The sequence below is a fragment of the Rhinolophus sinicus genome, chromosome 3 (genome assembly GCF_057876585.1).
Source record: "Rhinolophus sinicus isolate RSI-liver-muscle chromosome 3, RSI-T2T, whole genome shotgun sequence".
NCBI classification, from domain to species: Eukaryota; Metazoa; Chordata; class Mammalia; order Chiroptera; family Rhinolophidae; genus Rhinolophus; species Rhinolophus sinicus.
The window spans coordinates 104,088,530-104,109,104 of record NC_142503.1 but is presented as its reverse complement, the minus strand read 5'-3'; the positions used below and the strand labels follow the sequence as shown (position 1 = coordinate 104,109,104).

Genomic DNA, 20,575 nt, shown 5'->3' with positions numbered 1-20,575 from the left:
GGGGATACGGAGCGAAGGTGGCCTCTGATGCTGAGGTTGGAGGCGGGTGCGTGGAGGAACAAGAGGGGCTCTGCGGGTGCAGGGAGGGCCCTTCGAAAGAGACAGTTGGCATTTGGCGCCTCGTGTGGTTGGGAGGAATGATCAGGGAGCGCAATCCCCGGGTGCCTCGTCGCATTAGAGGTCCCGCTGGGCAGATGGAGATTGAGAAGGGCCTCTTGAGAGGGTACTGATTTCCAAGAATCTCTGGTTTCCAATGGGAGTCAAACACCTCAGGGTCTTTTAATTCCTAAGTTTTAACATATTTGCACCACTGGCAGCTGAAAAGTACCCTGACTGTCTATTCAGACAATGCGGTTGTGAAAGAAAGGGGCAACATAGTAGACCTGATAAGCTCAGGGGACTAAGTGGCAGGCCTGGCAAGCTCAGTGACCAAAAGTAACCACACAGGCTGGTCTGATCATAAATTCCTAACTGGGTAGGTAATGGCAGGTAGTCACATCCCAGGCCTATATCTTCCTTAGCAAAGATCAATCTTTACCTTAAGTGAGCCCTGTCCGTTGTTCTTCAGCGTCTTGGATAACATACCCTTGAAATGCCAAAGTAATTTTCTTCTTCAGACCGCTCCAGGCACAGCCGCCAGCATCACAGCACAAGACCACTAGAGCAGGAGACCATGACACTCCTCGACCTTGTTATCGTGTTGCCGCATACCATCTCTATTCACTGTAAATGTTAACTATCCTGTACCACCCAATGTAAAAACAGTATGTATCTCTCCATCTTACTTTCTACCCAATCCTAGGCATTTCCCCGCTTAGCTTTCTCCTGCCTCCCCAATCTACCACCAATAGATTTCAATGTAACCTTCCTTATATTTTCTCTCTTGATTCTAAACGTATAAAATAAGCTGCAAAACTGCCATTTCCGAGCATCTTCTAAACCTGTTGAGAACTTGTTTCTAGGAGTGTCCTCAAAATCTTGGCTCAAATAAATTCTTATCAAGCTTTCTACAGGTTTGGATGTTCCTTCGTCGGCAGGGTTCAAAGCTTGGTTTCAGCATACATTGACTGTTCACCCTCATTTCTGAGTCTTAATTTTCTCGTCTGGAAAGTGGGGACAATAATATCTATTTAGTGGAGCTGTTCTAGAGGATGAAATGCAATGGTAGGTTGAACCATATGCAAGTGCCTTTTTGTAAGATATAAAGAGTCAAATACTGCAATTTCATATGGTTTAACCTAATACAGTTGACCCTTGAACAATGCAGGAGTTAGGGGGACCCCCAGTCAAAAATCCACATGTAACTTGACTCCCCCAAAACTTAACTACAGTCATTCCTCGGTATCCATTGGGGATTGGTTCCAGGCCCCCGCAAATACCAAAATCCGCAGATGCTCAAGTCTTTTATGTAAAATGGCGTACAACAATGCATACAGTCAGCCCTCTGCATCCACAGATACCCAACCATGAATCAAATATACTATTTTCCATCCAGGGTTGGCTAAATCAGCAGATACAAAATCTGCAGTTACAAAGGGCCAATTATGTATTTTTGATAAAAATCTGCATATTAAGTGAACCCGAGCAGTTCAAACCCATGCCGTTCAAGAGTCAACTGTACATATAAAGTAACCAGTGGAGTACCTAGGACTAGGAAGTACAGCACGTCCTCAGATAACCTTGTTTCACTCAATGTCATTTTGTTACAACATTGATGAAAAAAATGTTTTGATCTCCAGCAGGGCCATTGTCTGTGTGGACTCTGCACACTCTCCCCATGTCTGTGTGGGTTTCCACTGGGGACTTCAGTTTCTTCCCACATCCCAGAGATGTGCATGTGAGGTGAATTGGCATGTCCCTGTTGTCCCAGTCTGAATAAGTGTGGATGGGTGGGAGTGACCCTGGGATGGAAGGGCATCCTGTCCAGAGTGGGTCCTGCCTTGCGCCATAAGCAGCTGGGAAGGCTCCATCTACCTGTGATCCTGAACTGGAATAAGACGGTTGGAAAATAATTACCTTGTTTTTATTCATCTTTCTTAAATGTGTGTATAGCTCACATTTATGTCAATGTTTAATATTAGAAGGGTTTTGGGTCTTTATTTAGAAGTTTGGTGATGTTTTGTGACAAGGAATATGTCATAGGAACTTAACTTATGTTGATATCAATTAGCCTGTGGTCAAATTGGTTCCGTTTTATATTGTTTCACTTAAAGTCGCAGTTTCCAAGAACCTATGGACTTACTGTAATCCATAAATAGAAGTTGTAACTGTGATTATTACAGTTACCATGTTTACCGTGTTTCCCCGAAAACAAGACCTAGCTGGACCATCAGCTCTAATGCATCTTTCGGAGCAAAAATTAATATAAGACCCAGTCTTATTTTAATATAAGACCTGGTATAATATAACATAATAATGAAATATAATACTGGGTATAATATAATATAATACCAGATATAATACTGGGTCTTATATAATATATAATATAATATAATATAATATAATATAATATAATATAATACCCAGTCTTAATTTACTATAATATGATTGGGTCTTATATAAGACTGGGTATAATATAATATAATACCGGGTCTTATATTAATTTTTGCTTCAAAAGACGCGTTAGAGCTGGTGGTCCAGCTAGGTCTTATTTCCGGGGAAACACAGAATTAACCTCAGACATGGCCAGACCTCATCCTTATCAGAAATGGGTGTCTTGAGGCTCCCACATGCCCCTCTTTACTATCAGCACGAATGAGGAAAGGCTTATCTTAGATCTCCTTTCCTTTCTCTCTCCCTTTTCATCTGGACCCGGCACATACAGGAAGGCTTTGGCCATGAGTAATATAAACGCATGTTGTATCTATCCCTCCTGAGCTGGCCTCAGTCGGAATTTTCCCAGTGATATTTTTGCATTTGAATAACCTCAGCATCTCCTTTCTGACTCCTTCTCCTTTTTGATGCCCCCCTCTTCTCACTTTGTCACTCAGCCTGGGCGACAACACTGTCGCAACATTAGTTTGTTATACCCATTGTTTATAACGCCGGAAAAAAGTGAGGGCTATAAAATAACAGGACTCAGTCTCAGAGGGCAGAAATTCAGAGTGTTTGGGGAACGAGATGGTTGTGCTCCCTGTCATGCCGGGGACCCTGCTCGCTCCGCCATTTGTCCTGCGGGGCAGCCTGCGAGGTCTCTGCTCCCGCTCCCCACATAAGAACACAGGATATGGTGAGGACAAAAAGGAACACCCACGGAGCCATAGGTAGGGGAGTCATACCACTATATTCTCGCTGGCGGCTGGGTTGGAGACACAGGAAGCAGGAGCCACACTGTCCGCAACCCGCCGTGCTAACTGCAATCCGCGCTTGCAGGCTCAGTCACCATCTTCTTGCTAGCCCCCATTTTGCTGTTGGCGTAGCCACGGCAGTTATATTAGTGGCCAATGGCTCACTGGTTACAGCTGACGGCCAACTAGCCACAGCTGATGGCCATCCAATCACAGTTGATGGCCATTTACTACCTGAGCCAGCACCTTTCTATGTGAGGCCGATAGCCTGGAAACTGCTTTCTGGGGCTCTGTCCCCACACCCCCATTTTGCTGTTGGCCTATCCACGGCAGTTATATTAGTGGCCAATGACTCACTGGTTACAGCTGACGGCAAACTAGCCACAGCTGATGGCCGTCCAATCACAGTTGATGGCTGTTTACTACCTGAGCCAGCACCTTTCCACGTGAGGCCGAGAGCCTGGAAACTGCACTCCTGGCTCTGTCCCCACACTCCTTAAAACAGCACACCAGCTAGGGCCCCATAATAGCTTTTGAAGAGGCAGAAACCAGAAATGGTGAGACTGCTCTTTGGTTTCTGGAAGCTTCTCAGGCTCTTCCTGAGGCCCCCGACCTTGGGATCTATGAGTCACCATTACCTACAATAAATTTTTTACATTAACTTGTACTCAATACAGAGCTACTACAGATTCTGTCTCCCTAGTTGGGCCCTCAGCGCCCCCCGCTGTCCTTCCACACTTCTGCCACCATGCCCCATTCCGCTTCACAGAGAAAATAAAGGCTATGAGGGAAACACTCCCAATTTTCAGCACTGTCCAAACATTTGAATCTTTCCACCCCTTCTTCCTCAGATGTAGAGAGGTCTCCCTTGAAACCCAGGGTTAATCCTTTCACGGTGATGTGTATTTCATTTCCTTTCCTCCTTCACTTATGCCTCTCCATGGATATCCCACTTTTCCTTTCCCCTACTCTTTGATCTCAGCACATAACCTTGATCAACTAGCCCCACCTTTTTAAAAAATCCAAGTTTAATCCCGTACACTACTGGCTATTGCACATTTTTTCTTGCCTTCAACCAGGCTTCTAGGGAGTAGTCACCTCTCCCTGTCTCCACTTCTTCACCTTCCATGTTATTCCTTAAATCTAGTGCCATCTGACCTCTCCCCAAAATGTCTACTGAAAATACTTGCACCTAAGTTATAAATGACTTCCAAACTGCCAAACCCATTGGAAAATTCCAGGCTGAACTTATTTGGTGGCTTGATGTCATTTGGCATCGTCGAGCCCCTGCGTCCCTTTCCTCTGTCGGCTCCCATGGGCTATTCTCTTCCAGTTTCCTCCTACACCTTACATGGCTTCTTCTCAGCATCCTTAATAGACTCCTCTTCTGTCATTCACTGTTTAAACGGAAACAAACTACAACAAAAACCAGCTCGATCCACACTCATTTCTGCCCTCACCATTCCCAGTGACCTCATTAGAGATTCCAGCTGGAGCAGAACTTGGTAATTTGGGGATGTCTAGATCTGAATCCCTTTTCTATGTTACAAAGTCTTGGAGGTAAGCAACCCACCTTCTGTGACAGACATCAAAAGGGTTGGGTCTTTGCTTTCCCAGCTTTTTGGCAGCTAAAACAGAGGCATGTGACCTAGGCCTGGTCACGTAGCCCCAGAAATGTTGATTCCAGAGTAAATAATTCAGAGAAATAGAACCACAGATAACTCATCCTGGTGACCGTGGCCACAGTAGGGTCAGCTTGATCCCATGTTGGAGGGCTGTAGTGGTGTGGGCACTGGTTGTACTGCCATCCAGTGTCCAGTGATGGTGAGAGTTTCAGTATTGTCGCTGGGCTGGTTCTGGCACCTGATTTTGGCTTTTGCTCTGTTGGATTGGCCTCCCATTGTTCCTGCTTATTTTCCAAGCTTGTGTCTCCTGCTTGGCAATCTTGTGATCCACCCAGTACCCTTTCAACAGATGCTTTTCTGTTTAAATCTGTCTGTGTGACACCCTGACTGCAAGTGACCAGGACTCCCCAGTCTACATCTCCATCTCTTACCTCTGGAGTTTCAAGTTGCCTTGGATAAGATGCCTTTTAGAAAACTCAACTTGTATGATGGACAGACAAACTCATCTTCATCTCAACCTGCATCTGCTTCATGTTCCTGGCTTAGTAAATAGCACCTATGACATGGTCAGTCTGAACCCTGAGAGGGAAACCTCTTAGACTTTTCTCACCCTCACTTAAACTGAACTGATTTCCCCTTTTAAACACCTTAAATTTTACCCCTTAATACATCTTAAGTAAATCCTTCCTTTATATTCCTATGTCCTCAACAGAACCATTGTTCTAGCCTCCTAACTAAACCTCCCATCCCAGTGTCTACTCCTCTGATGTGTTCTCCACTTAGCTGCCCAAGGGAATCTTTCTAAAACTCAAATCTGATCACCTCACTCCTCTATGGAAATCCTTCCATGGCTCCCTACTGCCCCCAGGGTAAAACGTACCCTTTTCTTAGGATCTGCCTCCTACTAGACTTTTACCGCTCCCTCACCTGCATCCTACACTCCATCTAAGCCAAATTACTCATTCTTCCAGACCATGAAGGACATGTGTTTCCGCTCCGTAAGTACTTGGTGGGGCTGACAGTTACAGTGCAACTTCAGCCCCCTCCCCTCTTCCACCTCAAAGAGATGGATACATGACCCATCAGACCAGACAGGAGACTCCATCACCCTGACCAAAATGATTAATTTAGGTATGGGTTTGTGACCTAAGTAGAACCAATCATAATATTCCCCTCAAAGCTCTCTTGCTTTTGAGGCCATGGTGCTAGGAGCATATGTGATTGAAGCTGCTGGCACTTAGTTCTCTCTGCCACTTGGAAAAATTGTGTCTATGGCAGGAAAGAGAATGGCACCAAGGCCCAAAGCAAAGCAGAGCTCTGAGAGATGGAGCAGGAGAGACATGGTTTTTCATTTGAGCCCTGAATCCAGCCCTACCTGAAGTCAGTAATACCACCACACAGTTCCCTTCTTGCTGGCTTCTGTGGCTTCCTATTACTTGTAATTAAAGGAATCCTAATACAGAAATGGAATGGAGTGTGCAAAACAACAGACTCTAAAATGTAGAGTTGGCAGGACTAAAATGAAATGGAGGCAGTGGGGATCTGATGATCCTTGGCTGAGAAGGAGGGTTGAAAAACCCTGTCATGTGGTATCAAATCAGCTGGTTAAGTGGTCTTCTATTTTATCTTGAGATTTGGGTCATATATCCATCATAGATGGAGAATTCAGGGACACACTGGGTAGTTGTCTGAATGTTGGAGTACGCTGGCGTCTTCTCAAGATTTTCAATAAGGTCATGCAGTTCAGCTTTCTTCCATGCTAGCAGAACCAGAGCCATACTCAGCTTTGTGTAGAGTTGCCTTTTCTGCCTGTGGCCAGAAAGCTAAACTGCCAAGGGTCAGATAACCATGTGTCTTATAGATTATGAAAACCAGATCCTCTTCCCCTAGCTAAAGTGAGTGAGAACAAAGGCATTCAGGTAGGAAATCCAACAGGAGATATTGGAGCTTAGAGCTTGGGAAGTTCCAGAGAAAAAGCCTAATCCTCCACATTACGCCTGAATGCTTCTTTTGTTTCTTCCCAAATTAAATAATCCTTATTTCACTTAGCATCCAGATGGCGCTGAGGGTTCTGGTGCCTGGAGACCTTGGCTATGAACCCTGTGGGAGAGTGAGATGTGTTGGTCACAAACCTCATGCACCTTATTGGACTCCCTGGGCCACCTCCTCCTTTCTCTGTCTTGGTTGGCACCCCACCTACGCCGAGTAGCCCCTCCATTTCCACACCTGTGGTAGAAATACCACCTGGCAGGCCATGGGATCTGACTTCCCAAGCAGACACCCAGAGGGCAATGATGCAGCTCAGAAGTGGAGTTAGCACTCTCCGGGGTGCACCTTGGCCAGCAGAAAACAAGAGACAAGGGGAACCGCTAAATAAATTCCCTCTCAGTTCTCTTCTTGGTGAGCTGCTCCAACGTGCGGTTTCTCCTTGCAAACACCATGAACTTAGCAAACCACCTGTCAGGAGACCTTCTCTGTGCTCCCGGCTCCTGTGAAGCAGTGGCCAATACAGTAATGCATCATCTTACATCTTCCCTCGCCTCCCATCTCTTCTCCCCTCTCACTGAGCTGGGCTCCCATCTCCCAAAAAAGTGTAAGCACTTTAATCCTTGCCTTAGAGTCTGCTTGGGTTAAGACACAGAACCACAGTCAATGCCCCCATCCCAGCATTGGTCCCAACAGTAACAAGACGGTCCTGAGGACACAACTGATTTTTCCTCTTCAAATGCAGGGAATGTAGCCCAGTCTGCCGGCTTCTTGTAATGGGCCCAGTGCCAAAGCGCCGGCTCAGGACATTTCTGGCCTACTCTATAGAATATGAAGCCCATTTCACAGGCTCTTTTTATGGTTCCCTGCATTTTCTCCTGGGCATCTAAGACTTTTCTTGGGAAGTCAGACCCATGTTTGCACCCTGCTCTGCCTTCTGGGTCTCTGTGCTCTTTGGCAACTATAGGGCAAGAGGCCAGACCCTGGAAGTTCAAAGCCTCCTCTACAGATGGCCAGTCAAAGGCTGGCCCAGGATGCTAGAGGGTGGAGGACATTGTAATAGCGATGTCAGAATCCAGGGGAGAAAAAGAGTGGCACTTGGCACAGACGCGGTCACCTCTTTGCAGACTGAACATGGCTCAGGTTGCCAGGGCAGCTGCACAGCCTGCACTGGCTCTGAGCTCCCTGAGTCTGGGAGGTGTCTTCCTTTGTTGGCTCTTCCAAAGAACACAGGGCTGTGTAATATAGTTGTGCAAATGTATTGGCTGTGAGGGGAGGACCAGAGGTCAAACGTATCCTCTGAGTCCCTTCTGGGTTTGTTCTTGTCACAATGCAGGCAGGTGCAGTCAGGAAAGCAGATGCCCAAGGATTACAACCAAAGCTGGAAAGGATCAAAAGAAGTTATGGGATCCCCACATCCTTAGCACCCTCTTTTGAGGGTATTGCATGTATGTTCTGTTCCACTGGGACAGACGCGAGTCGCCAGGTCTGGTCAGAGCACACAGTAGATCCAGAGTGGCTTCCAAGGTCAGAGTCATAAGTCCCATCTCAGACCTAAGGTCACTACATCTAAGATACCCAGAGAGAGAAATCCCAGTGGCCCTGCTGAAGGCTAAAGACTCTGCCCACAGTCCTCAAGTTGTACAAGTTCTCAAAAGGCCCCCAAATTTGGGGTCCATGGACAGACTCCCTTCAGGAGTGCTTTGGTGATGTGGCCTCAGTGGAGTAATGGACCAGAGCCGGAGGGTGAGGAGTGAAGCAAGCTGCACGTCAGCCAGAATGAGTGCTCGTGTGGTTGCCTTACCCCTGTCCTAAGCATCTCCTTGGGGCTGAGGCCTAGGAGCAACTGCCATTCAGGGATTTTGACTATCTGTTCAGGGAGCATGAGCCAGCCAAGTGTTGGGTAGGTAATCTCTCTCTGGTGCACTGGGCAGATTAAGGTTGACTTATCGCCATACATAGGCCATTATGGAAGCCATGAAGCTGAGGGGGAGGAAAATGGGCAAAGTGTGACCTGTTGCTAGAGACAGAAACCACAAGGGCCAGATCCAGACTCAAACACAAGGACCGAGCAAGATTCTTGATGATGGTTACGAGCTCATGGAGAGCCAAATCAATCAGTTGGAGCCAAATCAATCAGTTGGAAAGGCATTGTATGACCAGAGGACCTGCACACATGGCAAACCGAGATCTGGGAATACATAATCTGTAAGGCAATCTTTAGGCCCAAAATTCTGTCCAAAGAAAAGAGCAACGCTTCAATTCCAGAAGGGTCATCCTCTCAGGCATGTTCATAAAGGAGAATGGATAAAGGATATATTTCCCAGTGGAAAGGACCAAAAGCAATCAGTTTTGTTGACCAAGAAACTTACTCCACTGTCCAGAAGGATATGCTTATAAGCTATAGATTAGTGGCCAGTGTTTTCTCTTCTCTCCTATTCCAAATGGAAGGTGTGTTTTTTTTCTAAGAAATAGTTATCTTTAGAGAATGCAAGAAAGCATTTAAAAAGTATGTGTTAATTCTACAAAATCTTAAAGATTATTGTTAAAATAACTGGAAAATAATATGTGTAGTATATTGTTTTGTGTTAAAAACGAAAAGCAAACTATGCAAAAAAATGATTATCCCATTTTCCTCCACTATTTCATATTAGTTATGTAGGTATAGCTAAATTTATCTTTTAGCCATAGATTGTAAAATCATAACAAATTATATCCAGACCTGATCAAGAACTGCACATCACAAAGGGACTTTGGGCTAAAGCAACTGGACATGATTCTGTTTTGTCTTCCACTGGGAAGTGGGTATGTTTTTTGCTAGGATTATTGCACCATTAGGGAGGCACACTTTTGAGATTGCATGAGTATGTTTGTCAACAAAAGTATAAGTGGATGCTGAGCAATAAAAGGGTGGAATATAGTAGATGTATATTGCTTATCTGCCCATCACCCCTTCCTTTAGAGACCCATTTCTCCCCTCCACACAGTCCTGGGGAAGTGGCCTACTCATCCACACTGGAGGTAGTCACATGTCCCCTCTGGCCAGTCTTCCCTAGGACTTTAGAACTAGAGCTAGTGAGGCCAACATAAAGAAGGAAACAGAGCCAAGAGATGGAGACATCATCATTTGAACCCTTAGATCCAGTCATGCCCGAAGGCAGACACATCCTTTGATTTGCCAGTTATGTAAGCCAATCAATTTCCTATTGGCTTAAACATGTTTGAGTTAGGTTTTTGACACTTGCAGCTGAAAAGGTTGAGACTAACACATGCACACACGACAGACACACAAACACCATGTTGTTCAAACTCATTAAACATTACACAAGTCTTTCCTGATCTTATAGGAGTCAGCAAACTTTTTGTCTAAAGGATCAGATAAAAACGTTAGGCTTTGTGGGCCACGTATCATCTCGGTCTCATATTCCCTTTGTGTTATTTTTACAATCCTTCACAAATGTAACAACCATTCTTAGCTTGTAGCCCATACAAAAACAGACTGCAGGCCAGATGTGCCCTCAGCCCATAGCTTGCTGACTCCTGGTCTTGACCTTGCCAACCCCTGCAGCATTGCCATAATCTGCCCGTCCCTAACCACGAAGCAAAATACTTTTAAATGCCATTTTGGTTCAAGTGTTTTAACATGACTTAATGAGTTAAGGCTCAGGGAATGGGAAAAGGGTCTTGGTACCCATTATCTGCCACATAAGAGGCACTGAATAAATGGTAACCATGATTATTTCTTGGCAATAAAGATGGTTTATCAAAATGATGCAGCTGTCCCCAGTTCAACCTCAAAGACCCCTCCCTCCTTTCATTTCCTTCAGGAAACATTTTCTGATCTCCAGTCAAGTCTGAATTAGTACTCTCCTTCATGTTATCACAGACCCTGTGTGGTCCTCCATTATAAGGACATGACTGGTGTGTCTTTTCTCCTAACTTTGGGTACTTAGCACATGCCTGAGCCCCAGCTCCTAGCACAGCGCTTAGCACTTAGTACCGAAGGGCCGCTATACCTCCATCTGAATATCTGTTTGAATGTGCAGGTGCTATATAGCTCCATCTTTGTCCAGGGTGGTTAGTCTATGTGTCAGCACTGTGCTGATGTACAGATGCCCTTGACACTGGTTCCTTTCTCAGTTGGAAATTATTAGTTGATATACACCACACCTTACCTGGTAATGTTATTATCGGATCTATTTTTCATCCCATTCCCTCCAAAAATGAGTCAAAGACAGAGGAACAGGTGGAAACAAGTTTTCTTAGAAACTGTCATGAAGGAGGAACCCTCCAACCCCACCCCCACATCCTTACTGTCTGATGTGCTATCAGATGCGAGGCCTCCAGCCTCAGTAACACCTGGGGATCAGAGTGCCCACCACACAGCTGGGACCCCGGACTAGTTTGATCCATGTCTACGGGGTGGAGAAGAAATTCTCCTCAGGGAAAAATATGTGCAAGGCCCTGCAGGCCCAGAAAAGGCTGACCAAGGCAAGGTGAGTCATGGTGTTCTAAGCTGAAATCTTTTGCCCATCTCACAGAAGCAGGCAGAAAGCACCACCCTTGATCAGCTTTATATGGCACCCACTGTATACAACAGACAGACAAAGACGGACAGACAGAGCACACACCACTTCTAAGCTGAACACTGCTCACCATCTAGAAGCACCTTGGATAAGCACATGTGAGACACTCTTGCATAGGAAAGATGTACTTTTTAAAGGAATGAAGAAGTATTTTGGCAAAACGTCTACTTCCCTCCCAGGTCCCGTGTAAAGAGGGACCTCTAAATTCTGAAGCTTCTACATATTGAAAATTATCCCCTTCTCAATGGCAGTATATACAGTAGCAAACCTTCCAAGTCTGTTGTCACAGCCCTCTACATATATCCTGAATCTACTTTACAGGTGGGCAAACTTAGACTTTGAGTCAGAAGGTGGCCTGGAGCGAGGGGATATTGGGGCTGGCTCGAGGTGAGGGGGACACAGGAGGTGTCTCGGCCCAGCCAAAGGCAGGGCCTCTGTCTACCTGGAAGGGGAAGGGAAAAGCTAGGGTGGCCCCCACTCCCTCTTTCTTCCTGCCTGGGGAAGCAGTGGTTCCCACTCCTGCTGGCTAGGTGGCCTGTCTGGGAGGCCAGAGCTCCTCCCGACGCTTGTTCAGGAGTTTGGGGATTGTGGGTTCACTGCTTCCGTAACGCTCTTGTTACCTGCGTCTGAGCCTATACCTCAGTCCATTATCTTCAAAAGGCGGGTGGGGAGATGGTTTAAGAGAGAATGAGACACAGAACAGTCTTCCCACAGCCCCCTTCTGCCTAGGCTGGGACTTTTAAAGGTCTCCTTCACCCTGTCTCCTAGGGATAGTTAAAGGCAGCTTTTATGAGACTCTATACTGTCTTTTGTGAGTTTTTGTTTGTTTGTTTGTTTTCTTTGTTTTAATTTATATAGATATATATATATATATATTCTTAAAAAAGCAATAGTCCTTTGGTCCCTAAACTCTAAGGAATGATATGATTTTGAAAGAAGTAAATCTGGGCTTCCCTTGCGGAGAAGCCCTTGGCACCCCCAAGGGCCCCTGCTGGTTCCCCTAGACAGTCAGTCCTCAGCCAGCCCCAGCTGCCTTGCCAGACTGAGCTCTAGCCACAGGCACAGCACAACCCACGTGATGAAAACAATCCTCAAAGTGGCCTGAGCCCCAGGCGTCGGTCTTGGGTCCAATCCACCTCTGGCTGCGGCTGCTCCTTCAAGAAGGGCTGCTCAAGCGCTTCTGTGTTTTCCTTTCCTTCTTCTCACTCTTAGGTATCTGTTATTGGTATGAATTGGTAAGGGTGGGGGAGGGAGGCAAAAATAACTCTGGAGGGCAAGACAAGAACAGCAGCTTGCCCCATCAATGACGGCTTGGGTGAGTGGCTGGGCTTCTCTTCCAGAAGAGCAGAGCTACGGTAGGGCGAAGGCAGCAGCCTGATTCACTGAAGCCAGGCTCTGGGTCCTCGGCAGATGACTTCAGCCCAGCACCCACCCCAGAGGGCTCCCAGGGTTAGCTCAAGTGAGGCAGGGCCACGAGGACCATCTGAGATAGCAAGTCTCTAAAAGTCGCAGGCAGCTGGCCCTGCCAGAAACCTAACAGCCTGGTGTCTCCTTCCCCGTCACCCACCAGGCCCCGCAGGCGCTGCTTCTTCAGCATACTTGCTTCTCTCCTCCTCTCCGCGTTCATTGACACTACCCAGCCCTTACACTGTGTCCTTTCTTCACCTGAACTCCTCATGGTTCTCTACCATCTTCAGAATAAAGTCCAAACTCATGGCCTTTAAGACCCTTCACAAGCTGGCCTAAACCTACTTTTCTAGTCTCATTCTCCATCCCTCTGCCCTCCTTCAGCAGGAGTTCTCTATTCCCGTGGCCCACTGCGGCTATCCTGGGAGCAAAACTAACTGGTTGGATCTTGCTGTTAATTGTCACTCCCAGACGATGGGGAAAAGAATGTTGCCTAATTTATCTCAGTCCTTGGATGGAAGGAAAAACATCTCCAACTAAGGGTTCCTCCTAAACTCCTGGCTCTTCTCTCCCAGACTTTTCAGAGATGGGTGCCCCAATGTCCCAAAAAGAACATCAAAGGGGAGAGGGCCTCCATCACTCAGGCCCCATCTGCCTGGGGTCCACCAAGGACTCACCTTTCTGTGGCTGGTCAGTGAGAGCAGATCAGTAAGGCCGGTTGGCATCCTTGGGCCTCTTTAGTTGGACCTTGAGCCTCTTCATGCCAATTTGAAAGCCATTCATGGCCTGAATAGCTGTCTGGGCACTGGTTGGATTGTCAAAGCTAACAAACCCTGAGGGGTGGGCAGAGGTTAGCTGGGAACTCTGCTTAGCAGGGCCTCCTTTCTCTCTGACCAGCCCCCTCTTCTCCCTGCCCCCTCAGGCCAGTTCCATCAAACATACATCCTTCCACCTTCCATTGTTTGCATATGCGCGCGCACACACACACACACGGACACATGCTCATACTTACATGGACAAATGGCCTGAGTTTCCTAAAAGGGTAATTCTTGGAAGGACAGGAAGCAATTCTGAGTTTGTGTATTGGTCAGGGAGTTCCCCTGTCTTTCAGTAGCATGGGTTGATTCTCTCCCTCCACGGTTCCCATTCTGGTCGTCTGAACTGCAGTTGGAGTTGGAGGGGCTCTCTGGTCCCAGATCCAGACTCCTCCTGCCCTGGCTAGACTCTAAAGCCTGACCTGGTTAAACATCTTCCAGACACCTGACCTTCCCAGATGATCCTGAACTAGACTTTTTGCTGGCCTGGGCTGAGCCTCGTCACTTGTCTATGACCCTGTTTTATGCCATATACTCAGTCTCTGGGAATCAATGGCTTGTGGAGGGACAATCTTAGAGTCTGTAGGGAATCTCAGAGTTGGCAATGGGAAAAGTCCAGGGCTGGGGCACAGCTCACCAAAACACTTGCTCTGGTTGGTGGCTCGATCCACAAAGACTTTGGCAGAGACAACGGCTCCAAAGGGCAGGAATGTCTGTATGAGTTCTGCATCACCAAACTCCTGAGGCAGGTGATAGATGAAGAGGTTACAGCCTTCGGGGCCTGCAGGAACAGTAGCAGGCTGGTTCAGAGGGAGGGACCCTGAGTCCAGCCCCCACCAGGCTCTGATCTCCAGCCCCCTGTCCCTCACCTTCTCTTTGCTGCTGGGGCAGGGCTGAAGGCTGCTGGGGAAAAGCTGTGCTCACTGGGGCATAGGCCGACGGATAGGCTGCTGGAGACAGAGGTGGGAGTGGGCAGTGAACCCCAGGATCCATCTCCCAAGTAGGGTCCCATCTGCCTGGCCACCTCTGACCAATTCGGTCCAGTTCATGGTAACCCTCACCCCTAGAGAGGTCGTTCTGGGGCCAGGGGTAGAGGAATGAGAGGGTCAACTCCTCAGAAGAGAGCCCAAACCCCCCGCCCCCCATCCAAATTTTCCTAGTCCTTTCTGGGGGCCCTTCCACCCCCGCCCCAGGCCGCGTAGCGCCCAGTGAAACCTGCGTAGTGGTGCATCCCAGCGTAGGCCTGCTGCAGGGGGTCAGCCACGCCGGGGCTCTGGGCTGGGGAGAGAGGGGCGTGAGGCCGTAGTGAAGGCCGGCTGGCGGGCAGGGTGGAGCGACAGGCAGCAGGAATCGAGGAGAAGTCCCTCATCCAACCCCCCGCTCCCCACTCCATTTCGGGGAGATTTGGGCGGAGCGGGGGCCCACCTGGGTAAGGGGAGAGCCCGCTATTGTAGAGAGTGTCGGAGCCCGGCTGCGCGTTGGTTTGGGAAGTCAGAGGGCCGAATCCATTGACCCCGATGGGCGCCGGGAGGCCGGGAAGCGTGCCAGGGCCGCCGCCCGGAGGGGAGTTGGCTGCTGGTGGCGGAGGAGGTCGCGTTGTCAGGACGCAGCCCGGCTCCGGGTCCCCTCCCAGCCGCGCCCGGCCCTGCGCGCAGTACCTGCCGCGGGCAGCAGCGGCGCCGCTACTAGGCTGAAGGCCGCCACGTGCTGCATTTGTGCCGCCACTGCGGCCACCGGGCCTAGACCCGGACCCTGCGCCGCCGCCAGCAGGGCCGCCTGGTGCTGCAGGATCTTTGAGAGGGAAGAAGGGCGGGTGTGGAGGGCCCAGCGGCGGGTAGCTGCTTTGGGTCCCGACCCCCTGCCTGGCCCCCCGCCTTCCAGTCGCGCCTGCGGAGGCCCGGCACCTACCGCGGTGGTGTAGGCTCCGCAGGCCCCGAGCGGCAGTGGCGCCGGGTGGAAGGCACCCAACTGGCCCGCCATCTGCTGCATCCGCCTCAGCGCGCGCTCCCGGTCGGTGTCCGCCAGCTTGACCACGAGGCTGGATGAGGCGCCCTGGGTAGGGCAGGGGAAGCCACCGTAACTGGTCCAGACCCCAGCCCTAGCCCTGGGCTGAGCACCTTGCCCATCAAGCCCTTTCCTGGGGCACTGATCGTATGTGCGGAGGAGGAGCCCGTCCCCACCCCACTGGCCTCACCCTCGGCCCCCGCGCCCGCCCTCACCGCCATGGTCCGGCTGCCGTGCAGACTCTGGATGGCCGCCTGAGCTTCCCCCTGACTCCCAAACTTCACAAAGGCACAGCCTGGGGCAGGATAGAGGGATTGGGTGGCTCAGGCCACAGGGGCCAAAGGGTCATGTAGCCCAGAGTGAGGCAGGGTCACCAGGAAATCCCAGGGTCAGCTCAAGTCACCTTTACTGGTGCCATCCGGGCTCCGTAAGACAGTGCACTCCTCGATGTGGCCGAAGGGCTGGAACAGACGTCTGACGTCCTCCTCACCCTGCTGCTTCCCCAGCATCCCCACAAACAGCTTTCGGTCCTCTGGGGACAAATCCAGGAGTGACCTGGGGAACCTAAGTCCTCTTGGACTCCCCAGAGTAGCTGGAGGAACTTAAGAAGGTAGCGCACCGCAGTCTAGCTTTGGGAAGAGACTGGGGAGTGAGGAGGTCCTGGGGCTACAAGGTTGGGTTTCTTCCGGGGCAGGACCACCTACAGACACATCTGGAGAAAAGGAACTGCAACCCAGATTTCCATAAGGAAAACCCAGATCCTGGAAAAATCCAGAAAGACTCACTGCTGTCTTTGTGGAAAGTGATTCAGTTATTATCCTGGTTGGGTAGAGCCCGATATACATCTTTTATATGTCTGACCTTTCTGTTCTTAGAGTTTGGGAAAGGCTATTTTGGACCATATGAGCCCTATTAAGGTCGGGGGTCCTCAGAGAAGGCCTTTGCATTCGGACTGGGTCTGGAGAAGAGAAGCACACCCTTGCTGCTCAGCCTGATGGCAGTGGCTAGAATCAATGCCCCTTCCTGCTAAATCAAGTAGTATTCTGGGTCAAAAAGCAGCAGCGGAAGCAGTTGTCTCAGCATACTGCCTCATCCTCAGACACTGAGCTCCGGAATGATTACTCCCCACCCCTTGCACCAAACTCAACCTGGGTGTCCCCCATCCCCCAAAGGCTGAAAGAGGACAGGAAGTTTGGGTTCCTGAGCCTCCAGCATTAGCATTTTTCCCACTACACTTGCTGAATCCCTGACCCCTTTCCTTACCTCCCACCTCCACCACTTCCTTGCCTCATTGAGCTGCCAGGGCCCTCACTGAGCTCTGCTGCCTCCTTTCTGACTTCCTCTGCCCTGGTCCCACTCCAGGTGTTCACGCTATGGGAGAACAAGTTCTGCCTCTAGACCTGGAAGGCCACCTGAGAATATGTCTGATCCCTCACTGTGTCCACCCTTCCTCTGGGACTGGCAGAGATTCCAGGAAAAGGGCTGCAAGTTGGGCCTGTGTCCTTTGGAGAAAGGCGGAGAGCTGGGGCTAGAGACCATGGCTTAGGTGCACATACAGCAAGTCAGGCCACAGGATCACTATCCGAGAGCCTGGGGTACAGGGGCCCCGCCCACGGGGCCTGCTGCCAAAGCCCTGCTCCTTTCTGTACCAAGGGTAGTCTCTGGATTCAGTGTGGGGCTTTATCTGGGTGATACAAGTTGGGAGAGAAGAAGTGGGTGGGAATCTGGCTTCAGGCTTCACCTTTGAGATCCTGGAGCCCAAGAAAACCCACCCCAAACTCCTTTACATCCTTTATAAGCTCGGATAGGCCCATGGGGTTGCTTGGATCCTGAGTGCAATGGAGCAAGGCTGGTAAGGGTCATAGACTGAAGCCTGGGTGACAGTGGAAAGGAAGAACAGACTGTCCAAAGTTAGCCGTGGAGGGAATCTCCAACAAAGCTATGTGTGTGTGTCCATATTGCACCTGGAAGGTTCAGAGTAGGCTGCCCTGGGTACACTAAGGTGTCTGTCTGTCAATGCTGTGTCTGTGTGTGTGTGTGGGGGGGGGGAGGTGCGGGGCTGCAGTTTATATGGGATGGGCATAGTGTGTTTCAGCAGAATCTGTCCAGAGGATTACTGCCCAGTGATCCTGAGGGGAAAAGGATGGGTAAGATACTTGTGGCCAGAATTCTAGAGGAGGTGTCGACCTTCTGTGGTGAGGACACAATCAGTGGGTGTGCTTCATTTCTTGGAGTGTTAGCCATAGAATAGTGCCCTTGGAACACATCACTGGTTTCCCAACCTTTTAAAAAGGCTATTGAACCCATTGTTCTTACAAAAATATTAGGATGAAGCTGAAAATATAAGAGAAAAGCAGAACTTCTCTGACTGACGTCAGTGAAGGAAGTGCGGGGTGTGTGTGTGCGGGAATTCCTCTGGCTTCATCTTCCCCTACTACCCCTTAGATGGGGCTCCAAGGAAAGTCTTTTGAAAACCACTGACCTAAAAGATAGGGAATAGAGTTCCAGAAGGTGTATGAAGAGGGATCTGAGATCATCCTGTTCAGGAACCTGAGAAGATAGGAAAGGTTTTTCATGAATCTCTTGACTAGTATGATGTTGGCGGCTTTGCCTTGACATTGGAGGACAGACCTCATTTGGTCAGGGAATCAAACCCCAGAAGACTGTGTCATTACTCTGAGCTATGACACTAAAGTATGCCCATTGGCTGCAGAAGGCCCAGGAGGGGCTGGAGAAGATCCTAGGGCCTCCAGAGTTCCAAGGCTTAAAAGGGGTTTCATGATGCCCTAATTTATAGTGCAGCTGTGTCATTGGGTAGGAGCTACAAGATGCTGATGGTACCTAGATAAGATGTCATGCTACATGACCAGCATCCTAGGTAGGAAGAGAGATGTCAAGGTTGAGATAGAGTCCGCAGGATGGGAAAGAGGGTTGTGTGGACTGTGGTCTGATCCTTCACCTGCTCTTTTTCTTGTTGCTCTTTTGTGCTGATGCTTGTCGGTTCAAGGTCATATCACAGACCATGAAATTCTGTGATCCTTCTTTTGTAGTGAGAGTCTCCCAAGTTGTGAATATCCATTTCCAAGATAAGGCATGGACTCTATGGTTCTGGGCTACAGGGCTGTACAGAATTTGAAATTGAAATGAGGCCAGGTTATAGGCTGGGCTCTGTGCTGCCCGTTTCCCAGGCATCACCTTGAATCCTAGTATCCTCTTTGCCGTTGTACATGGACCTTAATGGTGTTTGACAAGAGGATGACCTGGGTCACAGTGACCTTAAGCCTCGGGTGATCCCAAAGTGGTGGGATACACTTAAGAGACCTGGTAAAAGAGAAGTACAGGCTAGACTGCTGAGAATAGTTCTCAAATCCACAGCCCTGAATATTTGGAGGGCTGATCAATGTCACCAGGGAGAGATGATGATGAGATTTAGTTCAGATAATTCAATTTCCTATAGGTCAAACTCTACCAGTTTGGTAAAAAAGAAAAGTCTGTAAGAGGTAGGTCAGAAATGTCTAAATAAAAGCATCCCATGGGTGGTGAATGGGTCCCTAGAAATATGAGACTATCAAAGAGGGAAGTTCAACTTTCCTGAAGTGGGAGGAATTGGAAGATAACATCAGTGTGGCATTAAGACATAGTAGGAAAGACACACAGTTGAATGGTATAACTGCATTGTTCTGTTTGCAACCAATGTGTACTCCTTGCTCTTCTACCAAATGCTTTTTTGAACCCAAACCAAGTTGTTTGGGCCCCAGAGGTCCATATCTATGAAGCTGCCTTGTGCAGCTGGTCATACAGCTCAGGGATTCTAATGCAGCAATGATGGGGTTGAGAGCCCAGCGGCAGAGTCAGTCTGCTTCATCTTCCCCAGGAATGGCACCAAGATGCTATTCAAGAAAGGAGTCTTGGCCTCAAGTTGACCCTGAGGAATTCTTGAGGTAATCAAGTTTCTGGCTTCTAGGTCCCTCACACCCACTCACCTCAATGTTGATGGGAAGTCATGATTATAGGAATAATGTAGAAGCAAGGTTTCAGCATTGGGGTACCAACCACCAAACACATCCTCAAAATACTGTGCCACCTTTCCTCCAAACACCAACCCAGCAGGTCCTGCTGGTGGCAGAACATCTCCACTGATGATCTTAGTGATGACTGAAGCATAAGGATCCAAGGAAGACTGGAAACTTGAATGAAGCTAATATCCAGGGCAAACAGAGTCTCCTGGCCAGATATGATGAACTTCAAGAAGAGCTTTAATATCACACACACACACACACACACACACACACACACACACACACACCTTTAAAACTAATAAATATATTCAGTGAAGTTGCAGAATACAAAATCAACAAACAAAAGTCAGTTGTGTTTCTATACTCTAGCAGTGAACAGTCTGAAAAGGAAATTAAGAAAATAATTTTACTTAGAAAAGCATCAAAGTAAAATAAAATATTTAGGAACAAACTTAACCAAGGAGGCAAAAGGAAACTACAAAACATTGCTGTAAGAAATTAAAGAAGACACAAATAAGTGGAAGACACCCCGTGTTCATGGATTGAAAGATATGATATCATTAGGTGTCAATATTACCCAAAACAATCTATAGATTTAATGCAATCCCTATGAAAAACCCAATGGCATAGCTTGCAGAAAAAGAAAAAAAGAGTCTAAAATTCACATGGTATCTCAAGAGACCCTGAATAGCCAAAACAATCTTGAAAAAAACAAAATTGGAGGTCTCACACTTCCGAACTTTAAAACTTTTAAAACTTTAAAGCTACTGGGTCGGCCCGGTGGCTCAGGCGGTTAGAGCTCCATGCTCCTAACTCCGCAGGCTGCCGGTTCGATTCCCACATGGG

The 20,575-nt window shown here is 48.5% G+C and overlaps 1 protein-coding gene across 4 annotated transcripts in view; it reads right to left on the bottom strand.

Moving 5' to 3' along the window:
• Nucleotides 1-11,140: 11,140 nt before the first annotated feature.
• CELF6 (CUGBP Elav-like family member 6) overlaps nucleotides 11,141-20,575 on the bottom strand; it is a 30,613-nt gene continuing 21,178 nt past the window's right edge. Inside the window, exons 4-13 of one of the 4 annotated variants that reach the window (XM_074328227.2) lie at nucleotides 16,114-16,242; nucleotides 15,926-16,005; nucleotides 15,615-15,758; nucleotides 15,365-15,497; nucleotides 15,132-15,278; nucleotides 14,922-14,984; nucleotides 14,576-14,656; nucleotides 14,344-14,487; nucleotides 13,569-13,724; nucleotides 11,141-12,700 (exon numbers count right to left, since the gene is read on the bottom strand). In XM_074328227.2, coding sequence (XP_074184328.1) covers nucleotides 13,597-13,724; nucleotides 14,344-14,487; nucleotides 14,576-14,656; nucleotides 14,922-14,984; nucleotides 15,132-15,278; nucleotides 15,365-15,497; nucleotides 15,615-15,758; nucleotides 15,926-16,005; nucleotides 16,114-16,242 — 1,049 coding nt within the window. In that variant the 3' untranslated portion in view covers nucleotides 11,141-12,700; nucleotides 13,569-13,596. Of the gene's footprint in view, nucleotides 12,701-13,568; nucleotides 13,725-14,343; nucleotides 14,488-14,575; nucleotides 14,657-14,921; nucleotides 14,985-15,131; nucleotides 15,282-15,364; nucleotides 15,498-15,614; nucleotides 15,759-15,925; nucleotides 16,006-16,113; nucleotides 16,243-20,575 lie in introns of all 4 variants that reach the window. The other 3 variants (XM_019735982.3, XM_019735985.3, XM_019735983.3) reach the window with 3 other exon arrangements.